This window comes from Geotrypetes seraphini, chromosome 1, assembly GCF_902459505.1.
Source record: "Geotrypetes seraphini chromosome 1, aGeoSer1.1, whole genome shotgun sequence".
In the NCBI taxonomy this organism is placed as follows: domain Eukaryota; kingdom Metazoa; phylum Chordata; class Amphibia; order Gymnophiona; family Dermophiidae; genus Geotrypetes; species Geotrypetes seraphini.
In genome coordinates this window covers 106,215,107-106,243,023 of record NC_047084.1, presented here as the reverse complement: position 1 = coordinate 106,243,023, position 27,917 = coordinate 106,215,107, and the positions used below count along the sequence as shown (strand labels likewise).

General features: G+C 47.4%; 1 protein-coding gene across 6 annotated transcripts in view; it reads left to right on the top strand.

The window, feature by feature from the left end:
* The window catches only part of DCAF12 (DDB1 and CUL4 associated factor 12), a 145,694-nt gene extending 118,045 nt beyond the window's left edge, over positions 1-27,649 (top strand). For 4 of the 6 annotated variants that reach the window (XM_033935456.1, XM_033935426.1, XM_033935436.1 and 1 more), the window contains one exon: positions 26,900-27,649. In XM_033935456.1, coding sequence (XP_033791347.1) covers positions 26,900-27,058 — 159 coding nt within the window. In that variant the 3' untranslated portion in view covers positions 27,059-27,649. Of the gene's footprint in view, positions 1-4,129; positions 4,263-26,899 lie in introns of all 6 variants that reach the window. The other 2 variants (XR_004538624.1, XM_033935466.1) reach the window with 2 other exon arrangements.
* Positions 27,650-27,917: the final 268 nt, after the last annotated feature.

Here is a 27,917-nt window from a genome sequence, read left to right as displayed (position 1 = left end):
TCCACCCTTGAACTCAACCGTTATTTTGAGCACCCGATCACTAAGAAGCTCTTTGCTTTCAAGCACCACACCACATGTAGCTCTAACTTTGTGGTATATTTTGTCATCTATGTATGTCCTAAGATTTATGTGGGACAAGACGGCAAGACGTTTCAGGACCAGGTTTGGTGAACATCGTAGCATGCTAAGTTGTGAAAGGACTGAGAAGCCCCTGGTCCAACATTGTTTATTGCGAAAACATCAGCTTTATGCCTTGACCGCTGCATAGTGGATTATATTCTAGAAGGAAAGCATGGCTTTGACAGGAAGATTGCACTACTTAAGTGTGAACAAGAGCGGATTTTCCAGCTGATGTCAGAGGAACTGGCAGGTTTGAACTCCCAGGTGGAATAGCACCTATTTTTCTGACCAGTTACAAAGTCTGAACATTGAACGTCATGATAACGTCGGATGTTTTCACATCAGATAACCTGGCATGCTATAGTGGCCATTTTTGCAGCTGGTGAAAACAGAAGTGCTGAAGAGAGCAAATTTGGTATGGGAGTAGGTTAGTTGCAATGGAACTTCATCTGACAAGAGGTAGTCTTTTTTATAATGTATAGTTCTTATACAATCTTACTCTATTCCTGGACTAGTGGGTTATTTTCCCATACTCGTCAGAGCTTGTAGGAAACCTCATTATGCAGAGTCTTGAGCACCTCCCCCCTTACTTCAAGACTGCTCCCCAGGAATCCAGTTTTTCCTACAAGCCAGACTATAGGAGCTTGTCTTCTCTGTTCGTGTTTATTTTCTTTAAATTCAGTCTTTTTGTTCATGAATTCTGCCCTTGTGCTGCAGAGGTTCCCCACGGGTACAGCATTGGTTGTGAGAGATCAGACTTTGGGGAAAGTCTGTTTCCAGGGGGTTGGCTACCTGGCAGTGCAGCCTCTGTATAACCTGCACTTTCAAATCGGGGTGTAGGGACCGTTCCCTTGGGTGCTGGCTCATCCTAGGTTGGTCCGCTAGTGGATTTGAACACAGGCTCTGTGGAGGTGTGTCTGGGATTGGGGCCAACTGCACCCCTCCGCCAGATCGTGCTCATGGTGTGTTCTGGTGGCGGAGGTCCCTGGCCGCAGAACTCGGGCCAGTGGGGCAGTCAAAAGCCCAGCAGTCTAGTTTGCAAGCCTTGTTGAGGCAGAGGATCTCCCTATAAGCCAATTCAGCTTCTTTCTGTAGCCTTCCAACACACAGCATAGCACAGTGAGTACAGAGCTGACAGTCTGTCACCGAGATTGTGGGGGTTCTTAAAAGCGTTTTTTGGGCAGTTTGGGAGTTAGCCCTAGCCCCTACACCCCTAAAATCGTCACTTTTTAGGGGGTTCCAATGCTTTTCCTGAGCTATTTTCTTTTGAAAATTGTTCGGCAGCAATCTTGAATTTTTCTTAATTGGAATTTAAAGTAATTTTTTGCCTCTACAAGCTTAGTTTTTGCAAGAAAACCACTCAGATGGAATTCCCAAGGCAGGATACTTCGGATTCATGCCTTGTTTGCAGCAGATAGCTGTCTAGTGAGCGGCCATGTTCCACATGCTCTGCAGTGTGGGAGGAGGGCACAATTTCATCAGCCCAAATGCCCTTGACCTCTGAAGAGGGTTCTGCTGCTGTTCCTGCCCATGGACATGGGAAAATGTCTAAAGCAGGCTCCAAGGAGTGCACATTTGCCATCCCAGCAAAACACAAATGCAATTCAGTGGCCAAATCTCACAAGTTCTCCAAGAGGATGATAGATTTTCTCCCAAATGTATTAACATGATGTATCAAGCTTATTTGGTTAAGAAATTGATGCCAGCTGCCTCTCCTCAAGCATTCTTGCCAACTGTGGGCCACCTCCTTCCCAGGGCATGGGGATTCTTCCCTGCTCCCCTACTGTGGTCCTGGTTAGTTAACTGGCTGTATCTGTAGTTGACCCAGATGCCCTGACCAAGCCTTTAATTACGCAGGCGGGCACATTACAACAGGGAATGTTGCGGCCCTTATGGATCTCAAGGACCAAGATCAGGTGGACCCCTGAATCTGGGGGAGGAGCCTGTAGTGCGGAAACTTTTTAAGCCCGACATTTGGTGGATTTGATCTCAGAGTCCCTCCAGGAGTTGAAGCTGGGCCGTCTGTCGCTTCGAAATGTTCCCTCAATGATCAGAGGCCGCAGTCTTTCCTGATCCTCTTAACATAGTTAAGATACGGAAATTTGGGAGGCACCTGAGGGCCCCTTGAAATGTGCTAGGACCATGTCTTGACTCTATCCAATGGCAGACTCTTTTAATCAGCTCTTTGTGACACCGAAGGTGGATTCCTCAATGGCATGGGTTACTAAATGCACTTCTCTCCCCAGTGATTGGGGGGAGGAGTGTCATGAAGGATGCTGAGGGACTGTAGAGTGAATTTTATCCTCAAGTGCCTTTTTGACTTGGTGGCCTCTGGAATTAAGGTGGCGACGGCCTCCTCCTTTGTAGCCAGGGCTTGCCATTCTAAACTATGCCATAATCCTGATACTATCGTAATACAGGATCTCGATTTCCTTGCTTTGGGTGTGGATACATTCCTGATGCCTTATATTCCATGCTGAAGGTTTTCTGTGAGCTTTCATCCTATTCCATTTCAGCTCATAAGATGCTCTGGATCTGTCAGTGGTCCAGTGACTCGTCCTTGAAGACAGCATTGAGCAGGTTGCCTTTCCAGGGACAACTCCTGCTTGGCAAAGGTCTGATTGACCTCATGGCTAGTGTGCAGGACCGCAGGACCAAGTCTTTGTCTATTAACAGGCTCTGACCCGCCAGGGGTTTGGGGCACCTTCCTTTTCATCCCTTCAGGCATTCCCACAGTATTTTGGGGCCTCCTCTGGGAAGTGCTCTTTTCAGGCTGCCAGGCCGAGGTTCGGAGGCTCCCAACGCCAGCTGTTCACGGGGAGCAGTTTGGTGGCTCCCGCTAAGAAGCAATTCTGACCCCCAGGTCTGGACACCGATTGGATGCGGTTGTCGGCCTTCCTGGTGGAATGGGAGGCCATCACTTCAGATTGTTGGGTCCTGGAGGTCCTCTGGGATGGCTACAAGCTAGAATGTTTGTCCCCTGCTAGATTTTTTTCTGGATTCCCCTGCAGGAAGGCCAGAAAAGGTGGCTCAGGTGGAGGCTACAGTCCGCAGGTTGCTGGACATTGTGGTCATAGAACCCGTTTTGGAGCAAGACTTGGGCTCTGGGAGATAACTTGATATACTTCAGTGTTCCAATGAGAAGCTGCAAAGATTGGAGGCTAATGTGGCATTGAGTGCCTCACCTCAGAATGGAGACAGCATGTTCGGTGATTGCCTTGGTGGCTCCGGGGGCGTTTCTGGCTTCACTGGTTTTGATGGAGGCATATCTTTATATTTCTATCTTTCTGGACCACAGGAAGTACCTGAGGTTCCAGGTTCTACAGCAGCATTATCAGTTTGTGGCACTGCCCTTTGGGTTGACGACGGCACCCAGGACCTTCACCAAGGTTAAGGTGGTGGTGACAGCACATCTGTGCACCCTGGGAGTTGTGGTTCACCTGTATCTGGATGACTGACTGATGAGGGCTTTGTCAGAGTCTGAGGGGCGTCAGGTGGTTCATCAAGTCATTCAGCAGCTGGTCTGGATGATCAACTTGAAGAATCATCTTGAGCCGATGCAGGACTTGAAATACCTTGGGGTTCCCTTCCACACGGGTCAGAACAAAGTGTTCCTGCCAGTGCAGGCTGTCTCTCATAGCACTGTTTTTGTCATTCAGGTTCCTGTTTAATTACCTGTTTCAATTGTAACTGATTGTTCTAAATTTCTTGTTATGAGCAGATTAGACTTATTTGTTGGGGAGTATCCCTGTACCTCTCTCTTTTCCCTTTGTTTTCTACAGATGTTCCTGGCTGCTTTGTCACAAACTGGATTCCTAGGGGTCAGCCCTGAGGTAAGAGGGGAGGGGCTCAAGACTCTGTGTATAAGCTCTGGAGAGTATGGGAAAATAACTCACTAGTCCAGGAATAGAGTGTGGATTTACAAGAAAAAAGATTAGCAAAGGTAAGAACCTAATCTTTCATTCAGAATATGATTTCTATTTATTTTTAATGTGGTTTCCATTTTTAGATGAGCCTGCATTCTAGCCCTGATGCAGCTACAGCAAAATGCTGCCTGTCCATCGTCAGCTAGGAGATACTGACTTGGGGTGAGAAGGTGAAACATTGGAAATAATGCCAACGCTTTTGGACGTCATGCTGAGATAAGTTTATATTTCACAGTTTTTTGAACATTGCTGTGGGGTGCCTGATGTTTCAGTAATACTTTTTCATCAGTACCAGCTTGCCTTAGAACAGTAATCAACACTCTGAGAAAAAGCACTGAATTTTGCTATTGAATAAACATTTATTGAACATTTGAGTATTTCCCTGAAAAAAGCTATGAATTTTGTTACTGGATTTTTGTGAACTTGTATTTAAACAGTTCTTGATTATCACATACTTTAAGGAGAGGATGTTTTTTTATGCCTATGAGATTTCTCCTTCTGAATAATCTGCCTGCTTGAAACAAGGAGTGGCATGTTGGAGTCTTGAGGCTTTTCCTCCTCTTCTGTGGAGACATTTCTTGCCTGAAACCCCTTCCCATTATTTGGAATTTTGGGGTGGTTTGGGGAGAAGTTTTTTAGTACCCCTTTGCCTGCAGCTTTTTGATGTTTCATTTGGTATATGATTTTTTTTCCCTTGCAAGATGTTGCATGTGATGTGAGGTAGTGAGAGTTGACGTGAATGCACTAAAGAGAGAGCCTGGTTAAGCCTCTATGACAAGGAAAGCAATCCAAATACAGGAGTTGTGAGGAAAAGATGTCGTTCTCTTAGCAGGGTACAGTCCAATATGCACTTTATTGGTCAAAAGTACAGTATAAACTTACATTATGCTTTTGACCAATAAAGTGCATATTAGACTGTTGAGTGAATGACATCTTTTTCCTCATGACTCCTGTATTTGGATTGTAGAGGGAGTTGAAACATTTTGATTAGTTTATTTTTAAGTCTAATGCACTGACAACAAAATGTGAAAAATGTTCAAGGGTGTCTAGATTTTTGTATAGCCACTTTCTTGTGCAAACCCACTTAATTCTGGGACCAGTGGGTTATTTCCCTCCACATGCCAGGACTCTGTAGGAAGCCTCAAACTTCAGAGGCTTAAACCTCTCCTCCTCTTACCTCATCACTGTCCCTGTGAACATGTCTTCCTACAAGCCAGGATGTAGGAGCTTGTTTCTTCTGCTCGTGTTTTATTTTGTGCAATTTCAGTCTTTGCATTCGCAGTTTTTGCTCTCGTGCTGTGGAGGTTCCCTGCGGAGACAGCTCTTGACTGTGAAATCGCAGACATTTGGGAAAAGTCTGCTTCTGGAGGGTTCCCTGCTTGTCAGTAAGCCCTCTGGACAGCCTGCACATCAGATCAGTGCTCAGGGACTTTTCCCTTGGGAGCTAAATCACCCCAGGTTTGTCTGCCAATAGATCGAGTGTAGGCTGTGTGGTTCTGTGGAGGTGCGCCTGGGATTGGGGCCAGATTGCGTACCTCCACCAAGCGTGCTGCGCGGGTGTTGGAGGATGGCGGAGGTGACTGGCCATGGACGTCAGGCCAGTGGGGCAGTCAGAAGATTCAAAGTTCAGCTTTACAGCAAGTTAAGGCAGAGGATCTCCCTGTGAGCTGTTTCAGCTCTGTCTGCAGTGTTTTCCTGTCAGCACATGTTTCTGTGAGTACCAGCTGACAGCTTGAATCAGAGATTTTGAGGGGGGTCTTTAAAAAGGGTTTTTTAGATGGTTTCCCTGCATGCCCTACCCCCCTAAAATCACTGTTTTTGAGGGTTCCCTATGGTTTTCCCAGGCTATTTTTAGTCAAAATAGGCCCTCAGCCATGATCCTGACACTGTGGTGCTTCATGACTTAGATTTTATAATCTTGGGAGCGGATTATATGGCGGCTGCCTTGTATAACATTTTAAAAGTCTTTGCTAAGCTTTCCACCTATTCTGTTTCTGCTCGCAGGATGCTCTGGATCCAGCAGTGATCTGGCAATTCTTCTTCTAAAGTGACCTTGAGCCAGTTGCTGTTCAAGCACAGGATTGCAAGCCCAAATTGCTGTCCATGAATAGATCCTGAGCTTCCAGAGGTTTGGGGCATTTGAATTTTCATCCCTTTAGTCACTCCTGTCCGTATTTGGGCCAGTCCGTGGGCCAGCGGTCATTTTTGTCTACCAGACTGTGATTTTGCGGTTCTCGACAGCTATACACGGAGAGTCGTATGGTGGTTCCTGTAAAGATGCAGTTCTGATGCCAGGACGGTGTCTCCCACCCCACACATAGGGGGGCAGTTGTCGGCTTTTCTGATGGAATGGCAAGCCATTATCTATGACCGCTGGGTCTTGGAGGTTCTCAGGGATAGCTACAAATTGGAGTTCTTCTGTCCACTGACCAAGTATTTTCTGGATTTCCCAGCGGGCCGTCCCAAGAAGACAGTTTGGGTGCAGTCCTCAGATTACTCGATATTGCAGCCATAGAACCCGTTCCAGAGCGTGACTCAGGCTCTGGGAGATACTCAATATACTTCACCGTTTCAATGAAAAGTTCCAATTGGAGACTGTTTCTGGATCTCAAGGCAGTCAATGCGGCGCATAAAGTGCCTTGCTTTCGCATAGAGACGGTGTGCTCCATGATAGCATCGGTGGTGCCAGGGAAGTTTCTAGCCTCCCTGGATTTGACAGAGGCGTATCTCTATATTCCCATTTTTCTGGACCATTGAAAGGTTCAACATATTGGGATAACATTTCCAATTTGCAGAGACACCCTTTGGGTTGGCAACAGAACCCAGGACCTTCACCAAAGTGATTGTGGTTATGGTGGCCCATCTTCACACCCTGGGTGTCCTGGTTCATCCATATCTGGATGACTAGTTGATCCAAGGGGCATCAGGCTGTTCATCAGGTGCAGCAGTTGCTATAGCACCTGGGCTGGATGATCAACTTCAGGAAGAGTCACCTCGAGCTGACACAGGATACATAAGAACATAAGAAGTTGCCTCTGCTGGGTCAGACCAGAGGTCCATCGCGCCCAGCAGTCCGCACTCGCGGCGGCCCATCAGGCCCATGACCTGTACGGTGAAATTTGTCTGAACCCTTAAATCCCCCTTGGTCTCTATCTATACTCTCTCTATATCCCATCTCTACCTCTATCTGTATCCCTCAATCCCCCTATCTTTCAGGAATTTATCCAATTTTTCTTTAAAACCTTGTAGTGTACTCTGTCCTATCACAACCTCCGGCAGTTTGATTTTACACGGGATACAACAAAGTATTCCTTCCTGTCTCCCATCACGGGATGCTTTGACAGGTTATCAGGGTCCTTCTGGCTACTCTGGTCCCAAAGGCATGGCAGTAACTCAAGGTTCTGGGGACCATGGTGGCAATGATCAATGTGTTTCCTTGGGCCAGAGCCCATCTGTGTCTGCTGCAGGATGCACTGATTTCGCACTGGAACCACCAGCAGGCCCTGTTACATGCACCCCTTCCTTGGATGACTGGCAAGGAACAGTCTTGCATGGTGGTTGTGACCCCTCTTGCTATCCAGGGGCCGTCCTCCAGATCTTGGATTGGGTGATTTTGTCAATGGATGCGAGTCTCAAAGGCTGGGGAGTGGTCTGTATAAGCATCCTTGTTTAGGGCCAGTGGATATCCTCAAAGCGCAAGTGGTCAATCATTTTGGAGTTTCGGGTGATTTGGCTGGCTTTTTGCCACTTTGAGAGTCATTGAGCCATCCGCCTTTTTTCAGATAATGTCATGGCAGTGGCTTATGTCAGTCGGCAGGGGGCACGAGGAATCCCTCTCTGAGCATGGAGGCTCAGCTTCTCTGGTGGGCGGAGAGACATCTTGTGGCACTATCAGCGGTGCACGTGGCAGGAGTGGACAATATTCAAGTGTATTATGGATTCTGGTGTGATGCTGCACATATTTCCTTCCCTTCTTCACAAAGTGGTTTCCTCTTTCCATATGAATCAGGAAGTCCGCCTTCCTGCTTTTGCTTCCTCTGGTTCAAGTGAGCAGGACTGGGTGTTGCGGTCCTTGGACGTGCATAGAATCTTGTTGTGGTGCATGTTGCCAGCGAGTTTTGTCTTTGACCACCTGTTTGTTCTGGTGGGTCCTGCCCACAAGGGTAGGCCAGCTTCTAAGGCCACCATTTCCAGGTAGATCTGTATGGCATTCTCCATGGCTTACGTGGTGGCCGGAAAGAAGCACCCCCTCAGTGCTGGCTTATTCTACCAGAGGTATTTTGTTCTCTTGGGCAGAGTTGTTGGCTGTTGCTCTGAATGAAATTTGCAGGACTACCTGGTTCTCCTTGTATACATTCACCGTTTTATGTGGTGGCCAAACAGGATGCAGCTTTTGGTGTCTCTGTTTTGGCAATGCCCTCATCAGTCCCACCCTGAATTTTTGGGACTGCTCTGTCATGTCTCATTGGTCCCGAAATAAAGCTCAGTTACCATAACAGGTGTTATCCAGGGACAGCAGGCAGATATTCTCACATGTGGGTACGGACAGTATTAAAAGTGCACTGTCACTTTAAGTTTTAAGAAAACTTCATCACAAAACATCCCAGATTTCAAACCTCTTTAAGTCCTACTTTCAAGATTTCTATGCAAGACACGATCAGGGAGCAGGTCCCCTGCTTGGGGTTTACCTAAACTTAATGAGGATGAACTTGCATCTTTAAATGCCCCTATTACACCTGCAGAATTGCAGAGGGTGATTCAGAATCAGAGGAATTATTCCGCCCTGGACCTGATGGCTTTAAAGCCGAATTTTATAAAATGTTGTCTTGTCAGATTGGAGCTCCCTTGAGAGATTATTTTACACAAGTTATTACCCAAGGGAGATTTCCCCCGGGTGCCAATGAGGCCTAGATTACACTAATTTTGAAGCCGGGAAAGGAGGCCACTTCCATCGAATCCTATCGCCCCATCTCATTCTTTAATGTAGATGTAAAAATTTTGGCTAAGATTTTGGCAGACTACCTGTCCTCACTTCTCCCTACTCTCATTGGGATCGAACAGGTAGGATTTGTGAAGGGAAGACAGTCAGTACAGAATGTTCGTAAGGTGCTCTTAACAATGGCCCATGCACAAGTCCATGACATTCCTCTGTTATTGGTGAGTTTAGATGCAGCCTGAGCCTTTGATCAAGTTGACTGGACATATTTGTTTGGTGTCCTGGATTATTTGGGGGTGACGGGTTGGTATGATCAGGCGTTACGGACTTTGTATGCCTCCCCAGTAGCATGTTTATTGATAAATGACTTGATAACTGATAGCTTTCCGATAGAACTTGGAACAAGGCAGGGTTGCCCTTTGTCCCCACTTCTTTTCCTGCTTTATCTAGAGCCTTTTTTAAGGACAGTGGTGCGGGTTCCCGCTGTGACAGGGATGGCATTTGCAGACCATACGGTGAAGGTCTTAGCCTTTGCTGATTATTTAATATTTACGTTGAATCAGCCTCTTTCTTGCTTGCCTCACCTTTTGCAACCCTTAGGTTTTATTTGGGGTTTACGCTGAACTATCTCAAATCTAAGGCCTTAGCTATTCCTGTGGATCTCCAGAACACATGGGGAGGGGGGTTTCCCTTTTCTTGGGCTCCTACGGCGATAAAATATTTAGGGGTGTGGCTGCCTCACGATTTGTCCACCCTATATGCATGCAATGTGTCTCCGTTGTTGGAGGAAATGAGGCGCCAACTTCAACTTTGGAAAACTTTCCCCTTATCAGTGGCGGGACAGGTGGCCTTGTATAATATGGTACTGTTCCCAAAATGGCTATACTGTTTTCAGGTTTTACCACTATTGTTAACCCATGCCCACCATGTTCAACTTACAATATTTCTTCTGGGGAGGCAAGAGGTAGCATATGACTTTTATGTGCATGTGTCTGCCTGGGGGGTTGGGGGGTGGAGTTATGGTCTGTTGAACATTCGTTGGTATGCCTTGGCCTGCCAAATGACATATTAAAGATTGGTTTCGAGGCACAGCTTATTTCTCTGCCACCCAGTGGTGTTAATTCCTTATCATATTAGTTACTTGTTACATGTTTCAGCCCTGGCTCTCCGCACCGTGGTGGAAAACTATCCCCTATTTGCCCCTGCGAAGCGGACGTGGCAATGAGTCTGTGATTGCTTAAAATTGTCTTCTGTGATTTCTCCCTACCTTCCGATACATGGTACCCTGTTTCCCCGAATATATGACACTGTCTTATATTTTTAAAAACTCTAAAATATGCACAAGGTCTTATTTTCAGGGGGATGTCTTATTTTTCCATGAAGAAGAATACAGTACACATTTATTGCTGAAACAAAGACATTTATTACCTGTATATGGTACAGGTCATCACATCTCCATATTTCCATTCTCTGTTAATTTGGTAGGTAATTGCTCCAGCATATCAAGGAAGGAGCAGAGGGGTAGTCTGTTCTGGGTATAGGCAGGGTGTGTGCATGGAGCAGGTGTGGGTCCGCAGTCCACGTGTGCCATCATTGTTCCACTGGCCCCAAATTCTCTCATATCAATTTCCTGTTCCAGGGTAGGGGACCAGCAGAGCTCACACACACACACACACACGTCCTGTCCCCACCCTGAAAGCCTGATGCCCCCCCCTGACTCGCCCCCCCCCCCCCCGCAGGACCGCTCGCACCCCCACCCCGAAGGACCGCTCGCACGCACTCCCACCCGCACCCCCACCCTGAAGGACCGCTCGCACCCCCACAGCTTCCCGACCCACCCCCCCCCCCATCATGTACAAGCTTATACCGGTGTCCTGCTGCTACCTCTTGGCGGTCCTGACTCCCCGACACGATCGGGGCAAGAGGGAGCTCAAGCCCTCTTGCCCCGCCGACTCCCCGACAATATCGGGCCAGGAGGGAGGCCAAGTCCTCCTGGCCCTGGCAACCCACCCCCCCCCGCTAGTTGTTCGGGCCAGGAGGGAGCCCAAACCCTCCTGGCCACGGCGACCCCCTACCCCTACCCCGCACTACATTACGGGCAAGAGGGATCCTAGGCCCTCCTGCCCTCGACGCAAACACCCCTCCCCCCAACGACCGCCCCCCCCCCAAGAACCTCCGACCGCCCCCCCAGCCGACCCGCGACCCCCCCTTCCCCGTACCTTTCTGTAGTTGGCCGGACAGACGGGAGCCAAACCCGCCTGTCCGGCAGGCAGCCAACGACGGAATGAGGCCGGATTGGCCCATCCGTCCCAAAGCTCGCCTACTGGTGGGGCCTAAGGCGCCTGGGCCAATCAGAATAGGCCCGGGAGCCTTAGGTCCCTCCTGGGGGCGGGGCCTTGGGCACATGGTCGGGTTGGGCCCATGTGCCTCAGGCCCCGCCCCCAGGTGGGACCTAAGGCTCCCGGGCCTATTCTGATTGGCCCAGGCGCCTTAGGCCCCACCAGTAGGCGGAGCTTTGGGACGGATGGGCCAATCCGGCCTCATTCTGTCGTTGGCTGCCTGCCGGACAGGCGGGTTTGGTTCCCGTCTGTCCGGCCAACTACAGAAAGGTACGGGGAAGGGGGGTGGGGGTGTCGTGGGGGTCGGCCAGGGGGGTCGCGGGTCGGCTGGGGGGGCGGTCGGAGGTTCTTGGGGGGGGCGGTCGTTGGAGGGAGGGGGGTTTGCGTCGAGGGCAGGAGGGCCTGGGATCCCTCCTGCCCGTAATGTAGTGCGGGATGGGGGTAGGGGGTCGCCGTGGCCAGGAGGACTTGGGCTCCCTCCTGGCCCGATATTGTCGGGGAGTTGGGGAGTCGGCGGGGCAAGAGGGCTTGGGCTCCCTTTTGCCCCGATAGTGTCGGGGAGTCGGGGGGGCAAGAGGGCTTGGGCTCCCTCTTGCCCCGATCGTGTCGGGGGTGCCGCGGTTGGCTGGGGCAAGAGGGCTTGAGCTCCCTCTTGCCCCGATCGTGTCGGGACCGCCAAGAGGAAGCAGCAGGACACCGGTAGGAGCTTCTACATGATGGGGGTGGTCGGGAGGCTGTGGGTGTGCTTGCCAAATAGTGCCTTATTTTCGGGGGGGGGGGGGGGGGCTTATATTTCCCAGTTGGGGAAAAAAAGGGGGGTGTCTTACTAAAGGAGGAGGTCCTATAATGGGGGAAACACGGTAATTGTGATTTTGTTCCAGGAATGCAGAACTCCCCTTTTTGGAGGTGGGCATCTCAAAGATTACAATATCTTTTTCGATTATATACGAAGGACAGAACTTTTGCCTCCTTTCGCTCTTTGCAACAAACCTTTGGACTTCTGGAGGTGGATCTGTTTGCCTATTGGCAAGTCCGCCATTATGTACACTCATTGCCGGTGTGCCACTTAACAGAGGACTGTCGGGAAGCACTTTCTGAGATGTTCAGTTTTTCTGCTCAGCAACAGATTCCCTTACGTTTTCATCATGTGTGACTCCGTGCCACGCAACAGGGTATTAATTTGGAGATCCCAGCAGCCACCTGATCGGAGGACTTGCAGTGTCCGCTTACAGCATTACAGGTATAACAGGTTTGAAGAATTTGCGGAAGTTGTCTTCCAATGTACTCCATTGGGAACTGCAGCTTAAATTCCTTCTTCAGCTGTATATATCCCACCCATGAGAGCATACCGGATGGGAATTACCCCAGTGCATAATTGCCCCAAATGTGTGTAGGCTCAGGCCACACTGGGCCATATGTTTTGGTCCTGCCCGTGTATCAAACAATTTTGGATTGGTTTGGGGCACTACACGACCTCATTATGGGGCAGGCGCTGGTTGCCTACGCCCAGAGCACTTTTTGGATTTTTCCAGATAACGTCTCCTAAACCTAAAGGATTGACGGAATTCATAGCTAGAGTGATGTTATTGGGCAAAAAAGCCATTTTGACCAATTGGCTGTCGCCTGACCCTCGGACATATAGTCATTGGTGATCCTTAATGATTATTCAAGCTTTATTGCAGCGTAGACACTTTGCAGCTCTTGATGGGGGTCTGGGACGCCGCTTTCAGGCAATTTGGGAACACTTTTGGATGGATCTCGCTCCTCACGCCCAGAGCAGACTTTTGAATGTTTGATTTGGTGTTGTGATTGTTTAGTGCTCACGCTGTGGGTTTGTAGGGTGGTTGGGAGGGTGGGGGTGGGAGTAGCTGGGGATTATAATGCGCGGATATAAAAGAAAACTGTCTTATTTTGTTACTTTTGTATGTGTTCACTTTGTTTAATAAATATATTTCAACATAAGTTTTAAGAAAACTTTCAGACTTCCAGCACCGTGCATGCGCCTTCCCACCTGACATAAGCTCGTAGTACCTCAGTTTCATAAGCAAGCTAAGAAGCCAACCAAGGGAGGTGTGTGGGTTTTGAGAATATCTGCCTGCTGTCTCTGGATAACACGGTAAGTAATTGTGCTTTATTCCAGGACAAGGAGGCAGCATATTCTCACATGTGGGACTCCCTAGCTTACTACAATGTTGGCCATTGAGAATAAATTTTGGAATACTGCTTGGCCAAAGTGAACATCACATCTGGAAAAGGATTCCAGACAGTAGTGAGATATGAACTGAACACCAAGTAGCTGCTTTACAGATTTAATCTATGGGAGTGGAATGCAAGAAAGCAACTCAAGCTGCCACAGCTGGGATCATATGCTGTTACACAACCCCTGAGCTGCACCCCAGCCTGAGCACAGCAGAAAGCAACAAAGGCTGCTAACAAGTTCTCTTGGTTACAGGCTGACCCAAACTGAGGATCAAAGAAGAGGAATAGTTGAGATGTTGTATGTGGCTTAACCCATTGAAAGTGATAAGCCACGGCTCGTTTACAATGTAAGGTATGAAGTGCTGTTTCTCCAGGGTGAGAATGTGACTTGTGAAGAAATTGGAAGCACAAATGATTGATTCCAATGAAATGCCTTGACTTCATTCAGTAGGAATTCAGGATGGAAGCAGAGAATTAACGTATTCTGGTAGAAAGCTTAAAAGATGGGTCCGACACCAATGCTTGAAGTCTACTCACTCAACGTGCACGAGTGATGGGGATTAAAAAATATTACTGTGAAAGTGAGATAGGCAAGATGAGTAGAAGACATTGGCTGAAATGGAGGTGTCATCAGTCTGGTGAGAACAAGAAACCAGTGAAAACAGATGAGTGGTGGTTAGATATTGAAAATCCCTTCATAACCCTGTGAACACAAGGATGAGCAGTCAGAAAATTTTTGTTGACGTGGAAAATACTAATGACCCTAAGGTGAACTGTGACGAGTGGTTTTAAGACCTGAATTGGATAAGTGGAAAAGGAAATCTAACACTGACTATAAGGAGAAGGATGAAGCAACCTGATAATGAAAACCGTGTCCACTTCTGAGAGTAGCACTGCTATGTAGACGGTTTTCTGGATGTATCCAATATGATTCTGACAGGATCTGAAAATCAGCAAATGCTGCAGCTATCGCAGGGGGTACTAAGTTGCCAAGTACAAGATTGCAGATTGAGGAAAAAACAGTAGAAAGGCATCTACCTCTTGGATAATGAAACAGTAGAAGGGCATCTTCCTCTTGGATAATGAAGAGAGGATCGTCTGGAACTGAAGAGAGGCAGTATGTAATTGTGGGGGAACAAAAATAAGTTTATCTGAGGAGCTCCCCAGAAGAGAGAACACCTGACATCAGGTTGTGAAAATAAAGTGTCCACTGATGTGTGGGTGAAGAAATCTCCTTAGCATGTCGTCAGAGTATTCTGCGCTCCTTGGACATAGAGAGCCTTTGAAATATGTTTGAAGCAACTGCTCAGTTCCAATCCTTTCGGTCTCTCACAAAGGACCCCTTACCTTCTCCTTGGTTATACTAGGGGGATTTGAAGGGAATATAACTGAAATGAAAAATCTGCAGAATATTGAACATCGCTTTGAGTTCCAAGAGGTGCAAATGGAACTTCTGCACCTAAGTAAAGCCATGACCTTATGTGTGAAGATTGGCCAGGTGAGCTTCACAAGTGTATTTGGTGAGTTCATGGTCAGAAATAAGATGTGAAGGAATTTGCAACAGCCGCCCTGTGGAAAAGTACGAAGAGTATAGCTTCCACTTCAAAGTTGATGAACTGGATACTAGTGAGATGCCAGGAACCACTGAGATGTTCTACAAGGAATATTTGTGAAGAGAAAAACATGGATTGGAGATGCCATGCTTAAAGTGGGATTTGAACCTGTGTCCCTTGATTCAATGTCCAGTGCACTAACTGCTAAGCCATTTTTAAGCCAGGATGTCCGGTGCAGTACTCGGAGAGACCCCCCAGGAAAGAGACTTGGGAGTACTGGTTGACAAGTCGATGAAGCCGTCTGCGCAATGCACGGCGGCAGCAAAAAGGGCGAACAGAATGCTAGGAATGATTAAGAAGGGGACCACAAACAGATCGGAGAAGATTATCATGCCACTGTACCAGGCCATGGGGAGGGGGTCACGTGATGCACTCGGCCTGAACGGATGTCTCTAGCCACCTCTCCCGACCCCGGAGCTGTATTATCTGCTTTTTTTTCTGCCTATTCTAGTCCTAGGGTCTCAAACTTGCTTTTGCCAGCTGGGACAGGTTGCAGGTTACCTGCTGTTCTTATTTTCTGCTGGGGTGACACGTTATGCCAACTAAAATCTCGAAGGCTGCCAAAAGTCAAAGAGGCCCATCAATTCCTGCCAAGATGGCGGCGGCACCATCCCCTGCACGAGTACAACTAAGCCTGACGATCACACTGCCTGCCGATGCCTTCGAGGAGCTAAAAAAGCACCTAACAACTTTTTTGGATGACAAACTTACCCGGCTGCAAACTACTGTTGATGGTATAAAAGACACAGTAGAGAGGCAAGCCACCCGTATACAGCACGTGGAAGATCAGGTGTCGATGCAAGAAGACCACACTGTGGCCTTGGAGGCAGGGACCCAATCGCTTGAGGTGAAGTGCCGTCAGCTGGAGGAACGTGTGGAAGACCAAGAGAACCGGAGTCGCCGGAACAGTATTAGGCTTATTGGCTTACTGTAGTCTCTCACCCCTACGGATCTGCCCCGATTGGTCTCCACATGGCTGCCTAAAAAGCTGGGAATGGACACCGGAGGCATCCCCCTGTTAGTTGAGAGGGCGCATAGGCTGGGGACCAGTTAGGATGGAGACCAAAGACTCCGGTGATTGCCCGCCTTCTTAATTTTCCCGATAAGCAACAGCTCCTGGCCAGCTACAAAGCGAAGAAGAGCCCTGTCTCCTAAGAGGGGCACAAAATACTTCTGTTCCAGGACTATTCTCCACGAGTGTCGGAACAAAGCCGAGCAATGGCCCCGTACTGCACGCAACTCCACCAGCAACAGCTACCAATACCCCGCTAAGCTTCGAGTACATCATAACAACCGGGCACTCTACTTCTCCATCCCGGCGGAAATTCGTACATTTCTGGAGGGATTGCCAGGCTGACTGACATGCGCCTGCAGAGCTTGGAAACCCCGAGGAGCCTTCTCACCCACATTGGATCTGTGAACTGCTGGACCTGCCACCTTCTAGTGACTGCTTAGTACTTTGCCTGGTGGGGCTTAGACTGGAGACCCTTCCCTCCTGCTTCTCTTTCTTTGTTCTCCCTTTTCCTCCATACTCCTGCATCTTATTATACTGCACAGGGTGCATGCTGGGTCGGTTGGCCTTTGTTATTGCTGTCCCTTTCCTTCTATCTGTTTTCTCCCTTCTGCAGCCCTGCGGTGGCCATCTAACCTTTGGGCACCCATGTGCGATCCACTGGAGGAGCCTCGCGCCCTCTGGCCGGAAGCGCTGAGCCGGTGGCTTACCGCATGCCGCATTAAAGGCCCCGAGCCCGATCGGAAGAACTTCAGGTGAGAGGCTAATTCGCCATGGGTTGCATTCCTGCGGCACCCCGAGAAGCTGGTTTGCCTCTACGAATTTTCTTTTTGGCTGCTGTTCTACTTTCTAGGCTTTCTAACTCTTTTCTATCTTATGACCCATCCCTATCTGCTTTGTGTCGGGTATCTGTTCACTCTGTTCTCTGCTCTTTCTCGTCTTCCTTGTCAGGGGGGGTATTCACAAATTGAGGCTCCGCAGCGTATGGGACTGGTTATTGCTCTCAGCTGTGGCCGCAATGGAGATCCCTCTGGTCGGACAATTCGGACCCCTTCTATGCTGTATTACTCTCTCCTGCTCTTTCACTATCATAGCCTGGGGACGAGTGGGTGTGCGGGCTGGTGTGGATGGGGGTAAGCTATTCGCCCCTGTAGTGGCTTGTCTCACTTAAACATAATGGGGGCTCTCAACGTTTCTTGGTATCCATGTGCATTATAGCTTTATATTGTTCTATTGGTTTTCTGCTCTGTTATCTGGCAGCCCCGGAACATTCTCAGCATGTTTATACAATTCTCTCTGTTTTGATGTCTCCTTTCCCATTGAGTTTTGTAGGGGGGGGGGGCATGATTAGAGGTCCTGGGGGGTTCTCATTTAGATCTTCCCGGTGGGAGGTGGTTCCTGGTGGGACTCCAGAGTGGAGTGGATGCGGCAGATGTGGAGGGGAAGGGGGAGGATTGGGGAAGGGGGAGGATTGGAGAAAGGGAGGCAGGGGGGATTAGTTGGGGCTCGGTGTGGGGGATGTGGGTAGTTGAAAGCCTCATTGGGGCAGGGGTCGCTCTCTAGCTCTGATCCATTAGACAGGGACTAGATTAGGGGATGGGTGGGGAGAGTGCTAGAGCTCAGTGGGATCCTTTTTTTCTCACATTTCTTAGACCCGCTTTAGGGATAGGGGGCTGAGAGTTGCAGTCCCTTTTGGGAATGGGGAATTGCAAGGTTAGGGGAGGACTTTCCGGGGAGGGGAAGAGGGAGGGTGGGCTTGGGAGTATGTTTGTGGTGTGGCTGTGGATGAATGTGGGGTGGATTGATCAACAGCAGGGTAGGGGGCGGGACCTCGCAGAAGGGAGACCTGGGGGACTGTCAGAGCACTGCTATTCCTGGAGCCGGGCCTGGCTGTGGGGCTTGGTCTCTAGTTTGTTTTTCCTTTTTCATCTTTTGGGTACAGTGGTGGCTGTTTTTTGCTGAGTAGCTGTGGTTAACTTGACTGTACTCACTCTCAGTGTTGATGGTATACACTCCAATTAAGCGTAAGAAAATCCTTACTTGGCTCAGGAAACATCAGGTTGACATAGCCTATAGGAAATCCACCTGACCAGTGCTAAGCATGAGAAGCTGCGCAGAGAGTGTGTGGGAGACGTGAGCTACTCCTCTTATAATGGTAGACAGCGTGGGGTGGCTATTCTGGTCCATAAACAGATTCCTCTCTGCATTCATAAGACCATTCAGGACAAGAAAGGTCTCTACATACTAGTTTTGGGAGAGCTTTGGGGATCTCGGCTCCTTTTTTGTAATCTTTATGCCTCGAATGTCTATAGACACAGCTTTTACTCTGGGCTGTTGGGCCTGATAGCACAATACCCTATGTACCAATTGATTGTGGTGGATGATTTCAATGTCACAGCTGATCCCACCATAGACTGTTCTCCTGCCAAGGTGCCACCTCGAAATTCCACTCGTCTGGGGGTTAACTTCTTGTGTGACCATCTGGCAGTGGTAGATGCGTGGAGGACTCTCCACCCATTTGACAGGGAAGTGGTGGGTGCTTGGAATGCACTCCCGGAGGAGGTTGTGGCGGAGACTACTGTACTGAGATTCAAACGCAAGTTGGATGCACACCTTCTTGCATATCATATTGAGGGATACGGTAAAGTCGGGTCTCCAAAAAGGAGTACCTAAATGGGCCGCCGTGTGTGCGGAGCACCGGACTGGATGGACCTCGGTCTGATCCGGTGAAGGCGTTTCTTAATATACGTTCTATTCTAACCTGCATTCTATATATTCCCGACTGGACTATGTTTTAGTATCTTCCTCGATTTTCCCCCTGGTGGACAAAGTTACTATCGAAGAAACCTCACTTTCGGATCATTCAGCGGGGTGCTTGTTCTGAGAGTTACGGACCAGGGGGGGCATAAGACCTGGAGGTTTCCCACTGCTTCATATTCTGATAAGGATTTCCAGGCATATTTGCGCGCCCGCTGGCTGGAGTATGACTTGCACAATAATACTTCCGATGTAGACCCTGCCGTGTTTTGGGACGCTTCTAAAGCAGTATTGAGGGGTCACATCATCCAATATGTTACCACTAAACGGAAACAGCAAGGGAAGAAACTTATAGCTCTTTTGGAACAGCTGCCAGCATTCCGTCAACAGCATCGGGTGGGACTTGCGAGGGAGGATGATCAGCAAATTAAATCTCTTTGTCTTCAGATTGATGAGATCTTGGATCAACGTGCTCGCCAGGATATTTTCTGTCAGAAATTTTATCTCTATCAGTGGGGTGGGGGGGGGGCGGTAAGGCAGTTAAACTTCTTGCAAATCTGGTACAGTCTTTTCAGAAAATATAACTCATTAAATTGGTGAAGAATACTAAGAGTGAGTGTTTCATCCAGGAAGCTCAAATATGAGGCCAATTTGTGGAGTTTTATAGTGCTCTATATGCACGGAGGGACTTCACAGAGGCAGACAGGGATCACTTTTTTCGGGATAGTCATGTTCCGCGACTCTCTGAGGTGCAGGTGGAACAGTTGAACGGTCTTATCTCGAGGAAATACGTCAGGGGATCTAGAAGTTGAAACTCACGAAGTCTCTGGGACCGGATGGGTTTGGCCCTGAATAATATAAACTCTTGCCTGACCTTCTTGCTCAGCCCATGGGGAACTATTTCAACTTCCTCTCCATGTCCACTTCGGGTATTAGCAGTAATCTAGCTCATATCACACTGCTTCCGAAGCCGGGGAAGGGTCCCACCAAAGTGGGCTCCTATCGCCTGATTTCGTTACTCAATCAAGATGTTAAGTTGATGGCCTCTATCTTAGCAGCACTGCTGAATCGGTTCTTACCCCAGTTCATTGTGTGCGATCAAGTGGGATTTGTTCCCCAACGGTACGCTTCTATGAATCTCATTAAGACGATGACGGCACTTCATGAGCACCGGGGCGGAGGGGGCACATCGGCAATCGTTGGGTTTGACATGGAGAAGGCCTTTGATAGTATTTCTTGAGAGTACCTTTTCTGGGTCCTGAGGGAGTTTGGATTAGATGAGACTTTTCTCACTTGGATCCAGGCCCTTTATGCTTTGCCTCGGGCCCGACTTATCAATGGCAGGCTCTCGCCTTCTTTTCCACTGTGCCGGGGGACACGACAGGGTTGTCCCCTCCCTTATTATTTGTCTTGGCTATCGAACCGCTCGCCATTAAGATTCGATCTAGTCCTGAGTTGCACGGTATTCTTATAGGGAGTGCGGAATGTCGTATCACCCTGTTTGCGGATGACATCTTGCTCTTTTTGGACCAAGCACTCCTTCACTTACCGGTGGTGTTGCGCTTAGTGGCTGAGTTTGGCACTCTTTTGGGCTTCTGGGTGAATTGTGAGAAGTCTGAATTACTGCCCTTGACGGGTTTGGGCTGGGAGCCCTGGCATGCTGGGTCGCAGATCCCTCCGGTAAGTAAGCCTATGCGCTACCTTGGCATTTATCTGCACGCGGATGCTGGGGTGATGTACAAGTGCAATGTTTTGGCTGCTATAAACAAAATACAGGCCCTCTGTTTTGCTTGGCGTGATCTCCCGTTGTCCCTGTTGGGGAGGGCAGCGCTGATTAAAATGATCTTTCTAACCAAATTATTATATCCTTTACAAAAGGTTCCCTTTTGGATACTCCAACACGACATTAGGAAAATTTGTTCACTTTTCTCTGCCTTTTTATGGCGTCGCCGGACAGTGCGCATTGCCTATGTAAAGTTATCTCCTTCTAAGCAGGAGGGGGGCCTGGGTCTCCCTGATGTCCGAGTGTATAATGTGGCAGCTCTTATGCGCTTTGTTCATGAGGGGTTGACCGGGGTTGCTTGATTTTCTCCTCCGGGACGGATGGCGGGTTGGTGTGCACCCTTTACTTTTTTGAATCTATTGCATATGCCCGAGGTACGGGGGGGAGCCTTGCCTTCCAAATTGCGGTTCTTACGCCCATTCTGCTTGGCATGGCGGTGGTAGCGTCGGACACAAGCTCGCTCCCTGCTAGCCTTTCCCTTCTTGCAACTCTTGGGTAATCCTAGTTTCACTCCGGGCTTGAGCCGTTCGCCACCTTGGCCTCTAGGGGGGCTTCCACTCTCTCTCATATGGTAGATGGGGACACAGGGGCTTTCGTTTTGTTCGCTCACTTTAAGGATCAATGGGAAATTCCTAATCAACACTTCTTTGCCTATTTACAAGCCCGGCATTATTACCAGAGCCTTCATCAACGGTTTGGGGAGGACTGGACTTCTAGATGCGTACTTATTCAGCGTACCGGCCTCCCAGGGATCCCTCTCGGTCTGGTACAGGGTAATTCGGTCCTCTGCTTCTAGCGGGCAATTGGCCATTCTGTGTGATGGGTGGCATAGGAACCTTGCTGCACAATACACCCTGAATCCTTTTTGGAACTTTTTTATACCTTACATACTTTTGTGAAATCAGCAGCTTGGCAGGAGACCCAATTTAAAGTCTTACATAGGGCTTACATCATCAAAGAACGGGGCACCAGCATGGGCTTGTGGGGGGGAGTCTCTGTGCACCAAATGTCGGGGGGGCCCCTGGGACTCTATTACAATCCTTTTTAGAATGTCCTGAACTGTCCATCTGGAACTCTTTCTTTGCGCAGCTTCAATTAGTCTTACAGAACATTGCTTCTTGGTGATCAGGTCCTGCTGGAGGAGCAGGGTTTCACGGTGCCTCAGAGGCAATTCATTTACTTGAATTTGCTGACGGTCAAGAGAACAATCTTGCGCTACTGGACTCAGGAGGGCCCTATCCCTTTGACATATTGGATCAACCAGATGATTAAATTGGCCCGCTTTGAACTCTGCTACCATACCCACTCAGCTAATCCTGAGGTGCTAGCCTACCTGGCCTTATGGAGGGTGTTCTTGCAGTTGCTTTTGGTCTCCCGGACTGGGATGGGGGGGGGGGGTAGGTGTGACTGTGGTGAGCACCTAGAGAGTGCATGTTTGTTTGTATAGGTTGTGTTGCATGGTGTGCCTATTTTTCCCTCCTGTTGTTGTAGGGTGGAGGGGGGGGGATGCCATGTTGTCAAACGAAATAAAAATTGTGGAGCCAATGTGAGAGACAGGCTGTTTTTGCTTTTTGGACAGTCCTGTAGTTTCATGATGTATTAGGTTTTCTTGGAGATGGCTGTTTTCTTCCTCTGAATACCATTGTTTGCCTATTTTTAACCCTGTGTTCTGCTTGTTTCTCTTGTTGACTCTCTAATAAAAATTATTTTCAAAAAAAACAACAACAACAAAACCAGGCCATGGTACACCCCTACCTGGAATACTGCATCCAGCACTGGTCGCCGTACATGAAGAAGGACACGGTACTACTTGAAAGGGTCTAGAGAAGAGCGACTAAAATGGTTAAGGGGCTGGAGGAGTTGCCATACAGTGAGAGATTAGAGAAACTGGGCCTCTTCTCCCTTGAAAAGAGGAGACTGAGAGGGGACATGATCGAAACATTCAAGATAATGAAGGGAATAGACTTAGTAGACAAAGACAGGTTGTTTACACTGTCTAAGGTAAGGAGAATGAGAAGGCACTCTCTAAAGTTAAAAGGGGATAGATTCCGTACAAAGGTAAGGAAGTTCTTCTTCACCCAGAGAGTGGTGGAAATTGGAACGCTCTTTCGGATGCTGTTATAGGGGAAAACACCCGCCAGGGATTCAAGACAAAGTTAGACAAGTTCCTGCTGAACCAGAACGTACGCAGGTAAGGCTAGACTCAGGGTACTGTTCTTTGACCTAAGGGCCGCTGCGGGAGTGGACTGCTGGGCACAATGGACCACTGGTCTGACCCAGCAGCGGCAATTCTTATGTTCTTAATAGTAACATCCTTCTACTGGCTTATATGGATGGAAGGTAATAGACTTGATTGCAAAAAGGAAGCAAATTAAATTGTTGTTGCTGTGTTAGGATCACCCTGAGGTGAATCATGTCGAGCAGGGCCCCTATGAAGTTTAGAGCCTGAGAAGGTTTAAGTTAGTATTTTTTAAAAATCGACTTTGAACTTTCAGTGTTGAATAAAATAGCATTGGACTGTAGCTCATAAAGTTGGTGCTAAAACTATCAGGCACTTGGTAAACAGTCTAAGAAAAGATGCCAAGCCGAAGGGCAGAACTTTGAAGTACATAAGAACATAAGAACATAAGAAATGCCTGCACCGGATCAGACCCGGGGTCCATCTAGTCCGGCGTTCCGCACACGCGGAGGCCCAGCCAGGCACACCCTGGCGAATACAATGTCACTCGTATCCCTCAATGTCTTCTGCAAGAAGATGTGCGTCCAATTTTCCCTTAAATCCTAGAACGGTGGTTTCCTCCACCAGCTCTTTCGGGAGAGAGTTCCAGGCGTTCACCACTCGCTGTGTGAAGCAGAACTTTCTGACGTTTGTCTTGGCTGTGTCCCCTCTCAGCTTCAGGCCATGACCTCTGGTCCGAGACTGGGTTACATTTGCCAATGTGAATAACGCTGTTTCTTGCTCACCATCCTTTCCCCCTGTTGGTGAGTGAGCTTGCTCCATTATGTCAATTCCTTTTAGCAATTTAAAAGTCTCTATCAGATCCCCTCTCAGTCTTCTCTTCTCAAGGGTGAATAGTCCCAGTTTTCTGAGGCGATCTTTGTAGCTCAAGTTCTCCATACCTTTTACTAGCTTCGTCGCTCTCCTCTGCACCCTCTCCAGTAGTGTTATATCCTTCTTCAGGTATGGAGACCAGTGTTGGACACAGTATTCCAGGTGTGGTCTGACCATTGCTCTATAAAGCGGCATTATGACCTCCCTTGATCTACTCGTGATTCCTTTCTTTATCATGCCTAACATCCTGTTAGCTTTCTTTGCCGCCGCTGCACATTGAGCCGATGGCTTCAGGGTTCTATCTATCAGTACTCCCAGGTCTTTTTCTTGATCGCTCTTCCCCAATGTTATACCTAACAGTTTGTACCCATGCTCCTTGTTTTTACTGCCCAGGTGCATCACTTTGCATTTTTCTACATTAAAACTCATCTGCCAATTTTCTGCCCATCTCTCAAGTTGCTTCAAATCTCTCTGGAGTTCTTCGCTGTCTTTTTGTGACCTGATTGCTCGGCATAGTTTTGTGTCATCTGCAAACTTGATGATAGCACTGGTCGTTTCTTCTTCCAGGTCATTTACGAAGATATTGAATAAGATAGGCCCAAGAACTGAGCCCTGAGGCACACCGCTAGTTACTTTCTTCCAGTCTGAGTACTTCCCATTTATGCCCACTCTTTGTCTTCTGTTTTCTAGCCATTTTCCTATCCATCTCAGTATATCCCCTTCTATTCCATGACTTTGTAGTTTCTTGAGAAGTCTCGCATGAGGTACTTTGTCGAACGCTTTCTGGAAGTCCAAGTATATTATGTCAACCGGTTCTCCGCTATCGACTTGTTTGTTCACTCCCTCGAAAAACTGAAGTAAGTTTGTCAAGCATGACTTCCCTTTCCTGAAGCCATGCTGACTACCTCTCAGCAGGTCATGGTTATCCAGGTGCTGTACAATGCTGTCTTTAATCAAAGCCTCAACCATGTTGATGGGCTAATCAAAACAACAGAAGCAGTCCAGGCACAGAAATAACCGATATGTGAGTATCTCTGCTATCTAGAGAGCATAGCTAATTGTTTTGATCTAAGAGTAGCTTTAAGATCCCAGAGATTAAAGCTGAACGTTTCTTGAACTAGAAATGATGCGTAGATTCAGTCATCTTTAGAATGAGAAATACCTGAAGTAGAACTCCTAAATTTTCTGAGAAGGGGTACTAGCTCCTGGACATATAATTGAAGCAGAGCCTCTATGTCCCGAAGAAGAAGGGAAGTCCTAAGAGCTAAAAGTGGACTCTCCTGGATAATTTGACGGTATGTCAACAACATGATAGAAACATAGAAACATGATGGCAGATAAAGGCCAAATGGCCCCACCCATCCGCAGTAACCATTATCTCTTTCTCTTTCCGTGCCTATCCCAGGAACTCACGGCAGCCATTTTTGTCGATGGCAGGAGCATAGTAAGATCGCTCCTGCCCCGCATCACTGTTAGACCACCAGGTAAGGTCTAGGGAGGTCCGGGATGCAGGAGAGAGGCAGGGATGGATCAGAGGCAAAAAAAATCGCAAATAACCGAATTCACGAGTACTAAACCCGCAAATTTGGAGGGAGAAGTGTATATCTGGTAAAGACAAGTCCTGTGGAGATTATCTTCTAGGAGGCATTTTCCGTGGTGACAGTTCTGAAGGTATGCCAGAAGACTCAGAGCCAGATAAAGCTAGTGCTTCAGATTCTTTGCAAAAGTTTACAATGTCTTTGTTACTGATCCGATGAAGAGTATTGATGAGTATCCCTTTTATGCTTGAAAGCATGGGATCAATGCAATGAGGACCTAGTGGCAAAAAAAATGTTGATGCTTCGAAGTAGTGGCTCGATGACTCGATGGAAGACTTCACTGCAATGAACAAAAACCTCGATATGAAGAGCAATGCCTGGAGGTAGATTTATATCTAGATGGGGATGATAATGCCTCTCAGAAGATCCATGAGAAGTAGCCGATGCTTCGATGGAGAGAGGACATCAGTACCTGGAGACCTTGTGCTGCTATGCTTAAGCAGGGCCATTACTGAGGGAGTTCTTATGTGTGTACCCAAATACAGTGCAATTTAAACATTATACTGATCTCCCTCTGAAAGTATGCACTGGTACCAATGACTCAAAAGCCAGTATCCGCAGTGCAGCAGGTTTCCTCAAATCAGGTAACCTCGATAAGGATGTATGTCAGTTTTCCATTTCTTTTAGTAAAAAGAATACTGATAAGAAAAAGTATAGCAAAAAGACACGAGAGTGGGAAGGCAACACAGACTGAACAGAGTTCAGTCCACAAAGTACTTCACTCCATGGAAAATGAAGAACTGAGGTACATCTGGTGGAAAGGCACTCGCGCATGTGTGATGCGCGCAGTCGCAAAGTTTTCTTAAAACTTAGTGACAGCGCACTTTTAATACTGTCTATACCGGGGCTCCATGGATGACATCACCCATAAGTGAGAATATGCTGCTTGCTTGTCCTGGGATAAAGTGAAATTGTACAAGAGTGAAAGATTTAGGTTCTAACCTTTGCTAATCTTTTTTCTTGAAAATCCACACTTTATCCAGAACCCATCCTATACCTTGCTGATTTGGCGATTGTCTGCCTTTACATGTACTGGTAAACTGGATTTCTGGTTTCTGACCAGCCTTTATAAGAGTACAATCAGAATGTGTTTAGCACTTAGTTTTTTAGTTGTTTTTTTTTTTTTTTTTTTGGTGGGGGGTCCCTAGTTTAGGCACCCCTTCTAACAGTGCAAACTGTCTCTCCTGGTAGCAGTTTTGTTCAGATTTTTAATGTTTTATGACCTGTTCTCTCCTTTTTCATTGTTGCATTTGTTGATATGAGCAGAGTGTGTCCCTGTTCCCCTTTCTTGTTCTAATCCTCTACAGATGTTCCTGGTTTAACTGATGTTCACAGGGACAGTGAAAGAGGTAAGAGGGGATGAGGCTTCCTACAAAGTCCTGGCAGGTGGAAGGAAATAACCCAGTGGTCCGGAATAAAGTGTGGATTTACAAGAAAGAAGATTAGCAAAGGTAAGAACATAATCTTTCGTTACTGTGTACGTGCACTTACTGATACTTCATAAACTGTGAGCTTGTTGTACAACATAGACCTAAAAGTCTTTTTGTTTCAATTCTCCCAACAGAATCATGATGAAACATGGAGGAATTACTTCTCTGACATTGACTTCTTCCCAAATGCTGTTTACACACACTGCTATGACTCGTCTGGAACGAAGCTGTTTGTGGCGGGCGGCCCCCTCCCTTCTGGCCTCCATGGGAACTATGCTGGCCTATGGAGCTAATGCTGTTTTACAAATGCAGATCTTAGCTATTATTTCTGCCTGGGGTTTCTTTTTCAATTAGGTTATTTTCATTTCCAAATTGGTTATTTTCAAAGATATGTCTGTTGGTAAACATTGGAGCTTTTTGTCCATATTTTCAATACACATAGCTTTTATATATCTTTGCTTCTTATGCAAAGGGTTTTTTTTTTAAACCATATTTGTATTATAATTGTGACTCTTCCCTACCCCCCACCCCAGAACTCCTCTTTCTGACCTGTGGATTTCTGTTTAACTAATGCTCGGACATCCCTATTTTTGCCTTGAGGTAGGAATCATTAATTAGTGAGTGCTAGCCCCCAGGTTTTCTGTGAAAGTCTGGGAGTTAATTGTGTGTGTGTGTGTGTGTGTGTGAGTGAAAGGTACATTTTTGTCAAATTACACATGGAAATTACGTGTCGTGAGGATATTTGTCATTAAACTATAAAAGTATTTCTTCCTAAGGTCCTGGTTTTGGGGCTTATTTTATCTTATTTTATAAAAGTGCAAGTGTGATGACACTGTATATTTGGAGAAAGAAATCAATAAATACAAAAATTTAAAAATGAGAAACATGTTTTCTTGCTCCCTCTTTTCCCCAATCAACTTTGACTTTTATTTATTTATTTAATTAGGATTTTAAGTTCATGAAGACTGAGGTGGTAAATAACAATATGTAAAAAAATTCTATTTTTGTTCCTAAGTAGTAAGTGTTCTTTCTTAATTGCATATGCATTCGAAGCTGGTTGAAAATAGCTATCAACCCCTTCAAACTTTGCTTTTGTGATCAGGAGGTTGATATTTTGAAACTTAACTTTTTTGCAGAACATTCCAGATTGAT